The 14,003-nt window shown below is 39.9% G+C and overlaps 1 protein-coding gene across 3 annotated transcripts in view; it reads left to right on the plus strand.

The window, feature by feature from the left end:
- Positions 1–10,492, plus strand: part of zbtb38 (zinc finger and BTB domain containing 38) — a 37,406-nt gene extending 26,914 nt beyond the window's left edge. For all 3 annotated transcript variants that reach the window (XM_067995073.1, XM_067995072.1, XM_067995074.1), the window contains exon 2: positions 5,115–10,492. In XM_067995073.1, coding sequence (XP_067851174.1) covers positions 5,115–9,326 — 4,212 coding nt within the window. In that variant the 3' untranslated portion in view covers positions 9,327–10,492. The remainder of the gene's footprint in view (positions 1–5,114) is intronic.
- Positions 10,493–14,003: the final 3,511 nt, after the last annotated feature.

The raw sequence follows: 14,003 nt of genomic DNA on the forward strand, positions 1-14,003 counted from the left end.
TGGCAGCCGATGGCAATACTGCTGGGGGAACTTAAGAGGGCTAGAAAATGCCCATTTTAAAAACAAAATTATATGGGGGAAGGGTGGCAATATATTAAGCTACGTGTGCTGGATGATGTTAGGACTAGGGCCTGGGACGGGGAGAAAATTGAACCTTGGACACCACCAAAGTGAAGGTGAAATGTGACATCACTGGGGTTGGCCATCGTGTGGAAGAGCATTTCACCTTTCATTGGTGGGATCGTGTCATTAACAAAGCAACTGTACAATGTTAAGTTATATAATTTTTCCTATTTATGTTTGACACTTTCAGTCCAATTTCATTGATTTCAAATAATTGAAAAGGAAGAGCAGCCCATCTTAGAAGGTACCATTTGTTGTAGGAAGTTATGATGTGAGAAGTGTGTTTGAGCAGGAACAATGAGAACTGGGGTGTGGTGGCAGAAAATCCTGGGGAGTGACATAAGCCAAGGCCATTCATTTGTGGTTTTCATAGAAAAAAAAGAATGGAATCATGGAATGTGATCCACTAAATACTCTTTTTAAAAATCCTGGAATCTCCTGTAATAAAAGCAGATGTTGAATTATTAGTCACACTTAAGGAGTGCCTCTGGTCATAACTCTGACTGGATCAGAAAATTGAGAGAGAACAGAAAGGGGTGCTATTGGGATTTAGTTGCAGTTGGACTTCTAACTAGACAGCCCGTCAAAACAAGAGATTTCGTAAAGAACAGGGCCCCATTGAACATGCGGTGAGCTATTCAGACAGTGACGGTGACTGGAATATCTATTCCCATTTTTAAAACTCAGTCAGAAATAGTTTGACACATCCTTGTCACCAATATCTAAACCTTTAAATCATACCTTCATTCATAGTGATGTGGCACTGGGAAAACAGAATGAACAGTCCTTTTTCTGAAGCTGAACAGTTTGTATCAGTGAAGAAAATGGGACTGAATTCGAATTTAAATCGAAATATGCACAATTGCAACAATGGCCTCGCAAAGTTCAAATATTTATCTTTTCTGTTGTTCACCTCTTTGCCTTCACTCCCAACTCCCAATCCAACTACCTACACACAAATCCTGGCAAGCAGAAGTGGATCACCTTCTTCTACAAGGCCTTCTCAACTTCTGTTACGTAACTGGATGACAGCCTGTTTTCTCCACCTCTTTGTGTGGATTTACCACACCTGTCCTCTAAGCTACGCCTTGATGAGACAGCTGCGATTAGGATGGCGATGGGTCAAACCCATAGTTTGGTGAGTTAAAAGACAGATTCACCATGCCAGCTCTTTTGTGGCACGAATTACTTTAGTCCCTAATGATAGTGACATCCATTCTTTTAAAATATATTTTGTATGTCACTACACGCAGTGACCAAAGCATTTCTTATTCCCCCACCTCCCAGAATTGCTTTTTGAAAAACATCAAATACTTAATATTCACAGGTCTCTGAAGTCTGCCCAACAATTATTTTAAAATTTATTTTTCTGATTCTGCTTGGTGTGTTCATTTTACATCAAGTAGTGGGATTGCGAATTCTATCCTGTTGCTTCAAGGACTGGGGTTTAAGGACATCTCAGTAATATGAAAATCTTCCCTTCTACTAATTTTAAGTGAAAGCAATGCTATGTGATGCCGTCACTCATCAATTTAAAAAATGAAGTGTTTGGTACTTTGGGGCTGAAGAACCTTCTATTGTATATCTTTCTTGAACCATCTTTGCGAATGGAAATCCATTTCCAGTGGTGTGCCACAGGACTCAGTGTTGGGTCCCTTGCTGTTTGTGGTATATATTAATGATTTGGACTTGAATGTAGGGGGCATGATTGGCAATTTGCAGACGACACAAAAATTGGCCGTGTAGTTGATAGTGAAGAGGATAGCTGTAGACTCCAAGAAGATATCAATGGGTTGGTGGAGTGGGCGGAAAAGTAACAAATGGAGTTCAACCCAAAGAAGTGTGAGGTAATGCACTTAGGGAGGGCAAACAGTAAAAGGAAATACACCGTAAACTGGAATATATTGAGAGGGGTAGAGGAAGTGAGAAACCTTGGAGTGCATATGCACAGGTCCCTGAAGGTGGCAGTACAGGTAGATAAGGTTGTGAAGAAGGCATACGGAATGCTCTCCGTTATTAGCCGAGGTATAGAATACAAAAGCAGGGATGTAATGATGGAACTGTATAAAAGGCTGGTAAGGCCACAGCTGGAGTATTGTGCGCAGTTCTGGTCACCACATTACAGGAAGGACGTAATTGCTCTGGAGAAAATGCAGAGAAGATTTATAAGAATGTTGCCAGGGCTTGAAGATTGCAGCTATGAGGAGAGATTGGATAGGCTGGGGTTGTTTTTCTTGGAGCAGCGGGGGCTAAGGGGAGACTTGATTGAGGTGTACAAAATTATGAGGGGCCGAGATAGAGTCGACCGGAAATACCTGTTTCCCCTCGCGGAGAGTTCAAGAACTCGAGGACATAGATTTAAGCTGATTGGCGAAAGGATTAGAGGGGACATGAGGAAAAACTTTTTTACCCAGAGGGTGGTGGGTGTATGGAATTCGCTGCCCGAATTGGTGGTAGAGGCAAGGACCCTCAACTCTTTTAAAAAGTACCTGGACTTGCACCTAAAGTGCTGTAAGCTGCAGGGCTACGGACAGGGTGCTGGAAGGTGGGATTAGAATGGGCACCTGGTTGTTCTTCGAGCCGGCGCGGACACGATGGGCCGAATGGCCCCCTTCTGTGCTGTATCTTTTCTATGGTTCTATCCTCTCCCTCTTCCCAGATCATGCTGCTGGGACTACACTGCTGAGCCCTGAATACTGGCATTTCTCATCTATTCAATGTTGGCAGGGAGTTTCAAACGTGGATAGTTCTGACTGATGTGTTGCTTTGGGATACACTCTGCATCACTGCATTTATGGGCTTATGGCTAATGATTTGCCGGCTCCCATTTCCAGCACTGTGGTTTCTCTCCTCAGCCGCAGGCCAACGGTCTTGCTCTCCCTGGCTTCTTCCTGCTTTCTCTGTGCACCTGCTCCAAATTCCGTTGACGTTTCCATACCTGTCAGTCAGGCCACATTTTTTACACTCACCCTGAGGCCCACAGGCTGCCCTAGCTTCAGGCTTCCTGTGATGTTTCTTTCACTTCACCCTTCATCTGCTCTAAGTGTATTTTTTTAAATGGTGAAGTTAAAAAGAAAAGCTTGTGGTGAACTCTAGGCACAACTTCAAGGAGAGGTCTGAAAAAGTCAGCTGAGATAGAAGGAGTTGTGTTGGGAGAGCAGGAAGAGGCTGAAGGAAGGTAAATAGATTTTTGCAGGTGGTGAGGGTGTTGAAAAATCCAGAGGCCAAGGAGAGTCCATGGAGGATCATGAAGCCAAGGAAAGGGATCAATCAGACTGAAATATGGTATGAACCAAAGGATTTGACGGTCCGTGGTAAACGTGACCAATCAATCATATTCCACAAAACAGAGCTTCAATGATAGATAGATGCATTTCATTTTTAAATTAATATATATAAAATTTTAGGTCAGTTCATAGTGGGGCTGCTTCTTGAATTCAAAACTGGCCAGAATTCAGCTCACTCGAGACTACAGGGCTAGTGCGGAAAATAAAATGGAGGCTGCTGCGCTAGGGATGCTTTTATAAGGTTGAATTAAGTCACATTATTTACTCACGGTAGGAAGAACAATACTTTGCATCTGGCCCAAGACTGCCAATATTGATAAATTGTTAGGAATGATACTTATAATTGGTTTTCATGACCAGTTGGAAACCTTCCTGAAGATGTGTGTTTATTTTTAAGAGTGATGTAAATCAAACTGACTGGATTTTTAGATTAAATAGAGCAATTGGCATTCAAAATGAATGATGCTTGGCATGTACCCTGTGAGCAGAACCTCATCAACGAGTACCTAAAGTGGGACATTTCCAGTATGGACAGTCTCCTCTTAGCAGGCACAAAAACGTGCCGCAAATTTACAATTGCATGGTTTTCTATATTTTCCTTTTCAGCTCTTTGTGGTGTCTTGTTTAACCTAAACAGGCTGCCACTTCATCGGGGATATGTTAGTATCTTCACACATTGTGTTCAAACTGCCACTGGCCCGAAGTGACTCAGCATCCAGAGTAGGCTTTGAACAGTCATATGAAGACTCATCGGGTTTTTTTTAAATTCCCTGATGGGAGGCAAAAGAAATCAATTTCCTTATTTTGATAAATGACCTAGTTCTTTGTTTCTCTGTTGCTCACATGCACACTTCTCTCATTTTATTTATTCTTTTTGCATATGGAGGCAAGCACAAACATATTCCTAATGGTACATAATACCAGACAATTTTAAAAAAATAGCAGGTATTGAATTTGCACCATTGCATTGCCAGTGGATTTTTAAAACTGTTGCTGTGGGAAACATAATGGTTGCCAACCATCTCCAAGGAGCAGTGAAGACTTGACTACTCACCCTCAACATGAGGGCTGCTGAACGTATCATTTATTAATGAAAAGCCATCTTCAAACTGTAGCCTCATTGCTCTTTTTAAATGATTTATCTCAATAGTTCTTGGGGGTGAAATTGGACAAGGGTGGGAGCGCAAAGCAAGCAATATCTCATTGGTCTCCCATTTACGGCCCGCCCAATACACCGTGACATTGGCCAATATAAAGAATATCGGGCGGGTCATGTAACTGGCAGCAAAAGCGATTCCGCCTGATTTAACGTCCCCGTCCATGTTCAATTTCACCCCAACTGAGTTTAAGGAAGTCATCCAAAGCCCTATACACATAACAAAGTGTCAGTAGATTTCTATTCCTTTTGCCTGTGGATGTGAATTTTAATACATTGGTAAGCTGGTCGTGCACATGAGTTTACAATGCTAACAACTTTACTAACACGATTTTAGCAGAACCCTTTTTTTGTACCTGTTGCATAAACAAAAACAGCAGAATAACACAGCACCTTTAATACTAACATCACAAAAGTTCAGATACCTTCAGATGTGTGTTTTTTTATGTATAAGTACAAATATAAGATCTGGATAAATCCTTGATGTGCACTTGGTCAGAACTGATTCAATTTCTAACATTGATTGAATTCATTTATTTTCTTTCTAGATGATTGTCATGCCTTCAAGTACAGACATTATGGACCACTCCCACAGCCAGACTGTCCTTTGTTGCTTGAATGAACAACGTACCAAAGGTGTCTTCTGTGATGTCACCATTGTTGTGGAAGACACCAAGTTTAAAGCCCACAAAAATGTCTTGGCAGCATCCAGCCTTTACTTTAAGAACCTTCTTTCAAGCCAGGAGTTGTGGATGGTAGGCCACATCCTAGAACTGCCTGACTTCAAAGCAGATGTGTTTGCAGAAATACTGCATTTCATCTACAGTGCCAAGGTGGTTATCAAAGGATCTGAGAGAGTAAGAGATCTCGTCGATGCTGGGAAAAGATTAGGGATATCATTTTTGGAAAATCTGAAGCCTATCCCTCAGCAACATATTGCATCTGTAGATACTCTATACAGCTGTTCACTTAATTCTTCTCGGTCAGTTTCTCCTGCGTCTTCCCCCTCCTTGTCAACAAGTCTTCAGAATCTCAAAGCAGAGGTCTGCAATTCTGTGAGTGACAAAGCCAGTGAAGATTTCCATTTTGTAAATGGACCCCGAATCACTAATGCATTTTCAATTTTCGACATGCAGGCTGGCACTGACTTGTATTTTCCAGTCGACTTAACAACTAATGTCAACAAAAAAGCAATAGAATCTGATAAATTGTCCATGATATGTGTTACCCAGGATGCAAATGGTGTCCAGCAGATGCCTGCTCACACTTTCGCTGAACATTCCTACGCTGTATCCTCTTCTAGAAAAGATCAGCAAAATTTTGATCCTTCTTGTGGTCTTCATCAAGTGCAAGAACCTGTGGAAGAAAATGAAAAGCCTTTGTGCAACATTAATAGCAATACTGCTAGCTCTGGAGCTATACAGAATATAAATTTGGAAGACCAAATTTGCAAAGCCTCCCAACCGCTGTACACTGCCAGCTCAACTGGCTTTAAGGTTCTACGATTTAACGTGAATGCATTACAAAATGCAAATGATAGTAGTCCAGTAAATTTTATGCCAGTTGCTGGCCCATTGAATGGACCTACTGTGAATACCGAGGAAACTGTAGTTGGAGTCACTGATGCAGAGAAAGATTCTCCTCCTATGGAAAACATGAGCAAATCGGACCCTAATGCTATTTGGTCTGGAACAGTGCCAGCTATCGCACGGCAAACTGCTTACAGTTGTAAATATTGTCCAAGGTCTTTTAGCACTCGGGTATCATTGAATGTCCATTCCCAAATCCACACAACGCTTTTAGAAAAGCCCCTGTCCTGTAGGCACTGTGGTAGAACATTTGTTCATCTGAAGAGGCTGCAGACTCATGAACATCTTTGCAGAGGACCCGGAACAGTTGTGTCTGATCGTGAATCAACTGATGAGCAAATGGAGAATTTTTCCAGCGACACTGAGGTTGCCAGTGGTGAGGAAGATCCAAATACGATTTCACGATCACTAGAACTGGAAAATTCCAACAAGAGCTCAGTGAGTTTGGCACGGTCAAGGAGAGGCAGCAGCTCACCAGAACCAGAACACTTTGTAAAAGTTGTTGAGGGACACATTTTGTATTTTTGCAGTGTTTGCAAGCGTTCCTATGTAACTTTGTCCAGCTTAAAGAGACACTCTAATGTTCATTCTTGGCGGAGAACCTATCCTTGCCATTACTGCAGTAAAGTATTTGCATTAGCCGAATATCGCACTAAACATGAAATATGGCACACAGGAGAGAGGCGGTATCAGTGCATTTTTTGTTTGGAGACCTTTATGACCTACTATACTTTGAAAACCCATCAGAAATCTTTTCATGGTGTTGACCCAGGTCTTCCCACAAACAAGAAAGCAGCAAGCGGTGGATACAGGGCCAAGATGTATCCATTTAAACTCTATAGGCTTCTACCTATGAAGCTACAGAAAAGACCATACAAAACGTACACTCGATCTTGTCCAGAAAACTTCAGCAGTGATCAAGTTAGTGGAGTTTCTTCAACTGATGAAAATACTACTGCTCTTGATGTCAGTAACTTTTCCATCAGTAATCTATCGCCTACTTCAGAGAGTTTGCAGGACAAGTTGCTTTCTTCAGAAACCATTCCATCACAACAGTCTTCCCATTATGCATCAGTGTCCTTCATAGCAGCTCAGAATGAGCCGGCTGAAGGAGTTGAAAGGGAAACGTGCCTCTCGGGGACTGAATGTGTAAATAGCGCTCTTTCCAATGGTTACCAGCTTAATGATTCTTTATTATCTTTCACCTCAACAGAAAATGATACCAATAAGGGTGGTAAAGATGTTGCTGATAATGGGCAACAAGGCTTGGCCACTGATGTGAACAATATAGGACTTTCTGTTATTAACTATGGGCACACAGCTCCCTCTGTTATAATGCATAGCAATAGGGTTTCATCTGTTATAAAGCATGGGAATGCATTTTCTTCTGTCATTACTTACAGTAGTGGAGCAGAGTCTGGTAATGATGCTTATCGGCCACTTCCACAGACCAATATGTGCAATGATTCTTCAGACACAAATCCAAGAAAAAATATTGCTAAAGATTGTATTAAATGGCAGAATAAAGGTGCCTACAAGAAAGCAATAGAAACAGCAAAGGGAAGTGGGCAAATTACAGGACCCATGGTTGCACAAAAGAACCGTTCAAGTACTTTTTCTGGAGGAAGCCGAACAGAAACCTATATTGCAAAACCTGCCTGTCCTGGAACATCCACAGACAGCCAGGTAGCTCCTCTTTGCCAAATCACAGTGAAAATTGGGGATGAAGCAGTTGTACAAAGACATGCTGCTGGACCCAAACTGTTCCGTAGAAAAGGTAGAAAGCCTAAATGGATGATGCCAAATGAAGACAAAAAGATCCAAGATATTAAAATGGAAGGAAGTGAAGACCAAATCACCAAGTCACCTAGTCACACAGACACTGCTGGAACTATTGCAGATCCTGCTGGAGGCATTGAAACTTGCGATGAAATGAGTGATCATGACTCAAATGACAAACTTTGGCGGCCTTACTATACATATAAGCCAAAAAAGAGATCCAAAGGGTTTCATAAATTGAGGAAGTCTAGATGGAAGAAAAAGGGTGGACACAAGATCCCTAGCCATCCAGTTCCAATTTCTGGCACCAGAGAAGAACAAGGTTTTGACATCCCAGAAGGAATTGCTATAAATGAAGAAACTAATGATGAATCCCAAGAGTTTAACTGTACCTCTGGTGATCAAATAAAACCTACTGAAGAAGAAATGGAAAGACATCTAAAATGGCACTCGACTACAAAGCCTTATTCATGTACTATCTGCACCAAATTATTTCCAAACTCTTCTACGTTGAAGATGCACATAAGATGTCATACTGGTGAGCAACCTTTCTCCTGCGAAACCTGCGGGCGCCGGTTTTCAGTCCAAGGAAACCTCCACAAACATGAACGCATTCATTTGGGTGTTAAAGAGTTTGTTTGCCTCCACTGCAACAAGGCCTTCACTTTGAGTGAAACTCTCAAAAAGCATGAAAGGATCCACACTGGGGAGAAACGGTATCGCTGTCACTTCTGCCCACAGCGTTTCCTTTACTTGACGACTAAGAAGAATCATGAGCAGAGACACTTGGAGAGAAAGCGTGCTCAGCAGAAAGGGAAGGAACATGCTTGTTTCCAGTGTTTTAAAATTTGTAAAACAGCAGCTGCACTTGGAATGCACCAAAAAAAGCATTTAATAAAACGTTCTGTTCGTGAGGATGCACAAGGATCGTTGAACTACCAAAGTGATCACCACACAAATGTGATCACTTGTTCAACGGTAACAGAATCAAAACTGAAAAATAGAGCAGAGGCAGAGAACAAAACGAGATTGCCAACTACTTCAGGTAATGTTAACCAGATTCACCGTTCTCCCAACACAGAGCTCAGCCCTGATTGCAACCAACCAGAACTGGCAACCGTACTACAGAAGACTAACTGTGCTACATACCCGTGGTCAAGTGCCCACAACGTGGGCCCAGATCTTTTACAGCACACACTACCACAGAATAGTGAGAACATTTGGCAGGTTCACCAGCAAAATCTAGATATTAACCTGCCTCTTTGCACGAATGTTTCTTACAATCAGTGTGACAGTAGCCTTAGAGATGATGGCAGACTTGCTTTCTACCAACATTCTTCTGAAATGTTTTATAGTCATCAGGCAGAGGGGATGGTCTACAAAGCTATGTGAAAGGCACAGTCTTGAGGATTTAGTGCTTCCTTGGATTATAGAATGGGGTGGGGATATTACTTGAAACCCAAAATGTTTCATTAAAAACTCATTATTTTGTTTCTGAAATTGTGCAGCAGTAGACTATGAAGGCATTAAAGTTCAAATTTTTTAGGGACCTTTGGGAAAGAAGTCAAGTTTTCTTATATTTTTATTTTTTTTTTCTTGAAGGAAATAGGTGTTACATTTTCTCCTTAAGCTCTGATCTCCCAGACAGTTCCTAAAATTTAGTCCCTAAAATTTATTCCCTTGCTCTAAACGTGCTTATTTTGAAAACAAAGAAAAAATGCAGCTAATGTCTTTAATGTTCTGAGACGTTTATGCATGTTTCAAATGCAGAGAAGCAAGTCGATGCATTATTGATACATGAAACAAAGGTTGGAAACCAAATTGAATGTATTTTCAAAGGAATGAAGAGCATATAATGGTTTTCATGTAAAGCAGCAAACGTCCAATATATTTGACTTCTGAAACACCAGACGGTATTGCAAAAAAAATCAAAAATCATGATTACTCTATTATCAGTCTAGATAGTCCAGACTTTGTGTATATGTGTGCATACATATACATATGTGTATATATACATACATACGTGGAACACAAGTACTGGTGCTTTCCCTTATATTACAGCAGGATATAACTCTACAGTCTATTTTGTGATGTACATGGTGCCCACAAGTAAAGGCCTTTTGAAAATTTGCATTCTTGAAGCACTAGTTTAGTTAAAACTTTTTTTCTTTATTTTCTACAAAGTGACAATTAACTGTATCTTAGTCATTTGTGTAAAAGAAGAGAGAACTATTATGTCAGTTTTCTCTTTCCCAGAGTTAACATGTTTTAGTTTTGTAGGTTTTTTTTGCCCAGAAAATAGAGTGGTTGAAACATTTAAGGAGTTTTCCTACTGTACATATTGGCAATAACTTGAAATTCCATACTGTAAACTTGTTGTGACTGCTGTTGGATTAACGTTCCATGTAACTAAGTGTAAAGCAAATTGTGTCAAAAGTATTACTTTTTTGGGGGGGAGGGGGAGGTACTTATGGATAATAGTATGAAAAAGGATATGAACACTGTAATTGACATTGGCAGTGGAATTAATTTGATGTAATAAAGCAACTTAATGTAAATTTTTAGTTTTGCCTTGTTGAAAAATGTGTGACATACTGATTCATTTTCCATAAATTATTTAATCATCAAATACGCTTTTTTTAAAAAGAAGAACTATCTGGAGATGAGGTGTAATGACAGCAGGTGAATCTTCATGAGGTCTGATGATGTCTCGATTTGCACACCAGGTGCTCATGGAGACATTCTAGTCCTAAATATTGATGTCCTTCTTGAACTATTTTGATTGATGATCTACCAGCATTTTTCTTCAATGTTGGGGAACGTCTAATTTGTTTTGCAAGTATTTCTGTTTTGTCCATTTTTAAAATTTATGTTCTTTTTATCTATCCTTTCGACAACAATAACTTGCATTTATATAGCACCTTTTAACGTAGTAAATTGTCCCAAGGTGCAAGTTAGTCCAAGTAACACTCATCTACATGGATTAATCTCTCAAAAATAAAAATCCACCGTCACAATTCACCTCCAAAATTGCCACAATTTTCAGTTGTTTGTAAGTTTTCTAATAAATGCAAAATTCAGTCAGCTCATTTTGTTTTCGTTCCAGTTTTCATTTTAAAACTCAATTCAATAACTAAATTAACCTACCATATAGGATGCAAACATCCATAATGCTTTCTACCTCTGAGGTTAAAGGTGAGGAAAGAAGCATAGAATTCAATATTACTTGCGAGTAATACCTCAAGACAAAATCCAAATATATATAAATATACATGATAAAGCACGTTGCTCCAGAAGCTGTGTGTCACAATATCTGGGGTTTTAAAATATAACTAGGTAAACTCGCATGTCGCTCCACATGGGGAGCCAAGACCACGTGTAGTCTCCAGGATATATGAGGTTAGAGGCTGGGAGATAATTGGATGAGGGTGCATATTTTCAAGTCATGTATTCCGCCCTTATTTTTATTTTGATTATAAATTTCTATGTCCACATTCACAATAGAAACTGCCTATGTAAATTTGTTACACTGTAATTGCACCCTTCTGTCAGTGGAAGTGTGGTCGAATCTCCAACGGGGATAGGGTATAATTACAACAAAAGCAGTTTACATAGGCAATTTCCATTATAAATATGGGCATAGGAATTTATAATGGAAAAAAGTTGACAGGATGTGCGTGGAGACGTAAGATTTTTAATATAAAGATATTCTCGATAATTTCACAGCAGTCTACCAAGTGGAACTTGTCCCTATGATCCAGGAACTCTTTACCTTGCCAATAATTTGTCCTTGCAAATGGTGCATGACCCATAGGATTAACAATGACCCTATTTGCATTCATTTCTTTTAAAAGATCACCTTTAAGCTAACACTACAGTATCATCGTCTTCAATTTGGTAGAACCGTGGACTCAGACTAGTATTGGTACTGACTCAAGTAGCTAATCCTATTTAGTTATAGTGGAAATCTGAACTGCAAAGAATTTAGCAGATAATGAATACAAATGTTAAAAGGAGTTAATGAATTAATAGTACTTTCAAATACTCTATGCTGGTGTTACTTTTCTTTATTTCTAGTTTGTGTCTCTTGTTCGGTAATTGAAAAGCGACTCAATAAAGCTAGTCCCATGTTACGGAGTGTCTCCTTCTTGTTCTCAGAAGTGGACTGAACTCCAGAAGTGTTGTGAATTCCTCTTTTTATCTAATCCCTTTGAAATAGTTTTTTGGCCAAACTTAATGGCCCAAAATTTGCTCCAAAAATAACAGAGCCGAACAGCACTCACCGTTATTTAAGGGCAAATGAAAGAGCAACTTCCGGTGAGCACACATGCGCAGTCAAATGCGCAAATCCGGAAATTGCTCTACCAGATGTCCCGCTCATCCAAAAGCTGGGTGGGATGGACAGCTCGCCAGTGAAATGAGTGGACCAGCGTGAAGTTGCTACACTGCCCAGCTGGAAATGAACTAATCCACACAGAAAAAGGCACTCTCAGTTTTTTAGATCTAAGCTAATTTTTAACTTAAAGACTGCCAAACAACCTATTTGGCACTGAAAATTAACTTTAAAAAGTGTGGCGTCTCATTCCTTCTGATTTTAATTGTTGTTGGACATTTTTTTAAAAATGTTTAATTTTTATTTTTTTACTTTTAATTGTCTCTTTGATCCCTGTCTTTTAATTCAATATTTCTTTATTTTGCTTACTCTAACTGATTTTGCATTGAATTTACTGATGCAGCTTTCACTTCCTGGTTCTGTATTGCATGGCTTGTCCGAAAGCTTCAATCTGATTGGCTGAAGGGACAGATTGATCCTTTCCCAGCTCACAGATGCCCGGGAGAGGACACTGCACTTTTTGCAGCTCGCCATTAGAGGAAGTTCCTGCACTAAAGCCTGTGGATCATTTGTGGGTAAGTTTAAATCGAATGAGCGGGTGCCAAACGTTCACCGCTCAGAGCAAATTCCGGGCCAATGAGATTAAAATTTAAAAACGCAATATAACAATGCAACCCACACACATATTGGAATATGTACATTTTATGCAAGTTTGTTTCTTGACCATATGCATGTGTTATGCAGCAGAGAAGACATTTTGGTTTGCAAGGCTGCCACTTCTATCACATCGTTCCAGCTAAACAAGTTTAACAACTGGGTGTTGTAAGCAATACACAATGATCACCACTGGCTCCTTTGAAGTAGAACTGCTGTTTTCATAATTGCTGGACTATAACTTGGTGTTGTAAAATTGTTTACAATTCATTCAATGTGGACAGGAGCATTCCAACACCCATCAATCTAATTCAATCAAAGAAAGCCCTTATTGGTTCTTTAGGTCAGCTGGCAATTGAAATATTTTCATTTTATGGATTTTAACATTTATTACACTTTCACAAAGAAAGTTAATTGCTACCATCTGCAAGACGCTGCAAGTAAAGATAATTCCACGTCCACCATCAGGACTGTCAGTTGATGTGGGTTCCCTAAAGAATTGTTGAAACTGCAAAATGCAAGGAACAAAGCCATTTACACTCTGATCTGCAGATATGCATGTTGCAATACAGGCTGCCAGGAAAAAATGTAGGCTGCTATACAGATTCACCTACCTCAGTTGGACAGTAACCAGCAACAGTTGTGCTGAACTTTCCAAGCTAACCTGGAACAAATTGCAGAATTTTGATTTACTGGTCAGCCTCTTACAAGTTTAGGGTCTTGTCTTAGATAGTCTCATGGGTACAGTGGCGTAGTGACCGTAAATGGTCTGAATGTCTTGTGTTTAGAGATATGCCTGTACTGCCCAATATCTAAATGTATGATTGCATAAGTGAAGGGTGTAATAATAATATCCCTCTGTGAACTGAATTCGCTATTCATGTTGTTCGCACATTTGCTTCAATCTCTCTGAAGGCAGGCCAAGCAAAGTCTTAAGTGAGATAAGGAAATATATGAATCATTAAGTTGCTTTATTTCACAACGAGTGAACATATAGAACAACTGTTTTGATCAGATTCACTTCGTTCGATCAGTACAACTTGTCCTCACACTATGAAATAATTAACATGCCACACTTCCCC

This window comes from Heptranchias perlo, chromosome 13 (genome assembly GCF_035084215.1).
Source record: "Heptranchias perlo isolate sHepPer1 chromosome 13, sHepPer1.hap1, whole genome shotgun sequence".
Classification (NCBI taxonomy): domain Eukaryota; kingdom Metazoa; phylum Chordata; class Chondrichthyes; order Hexanchiformes; family Hexanchidae; genus Heptranchias; species Heptranchias perlo.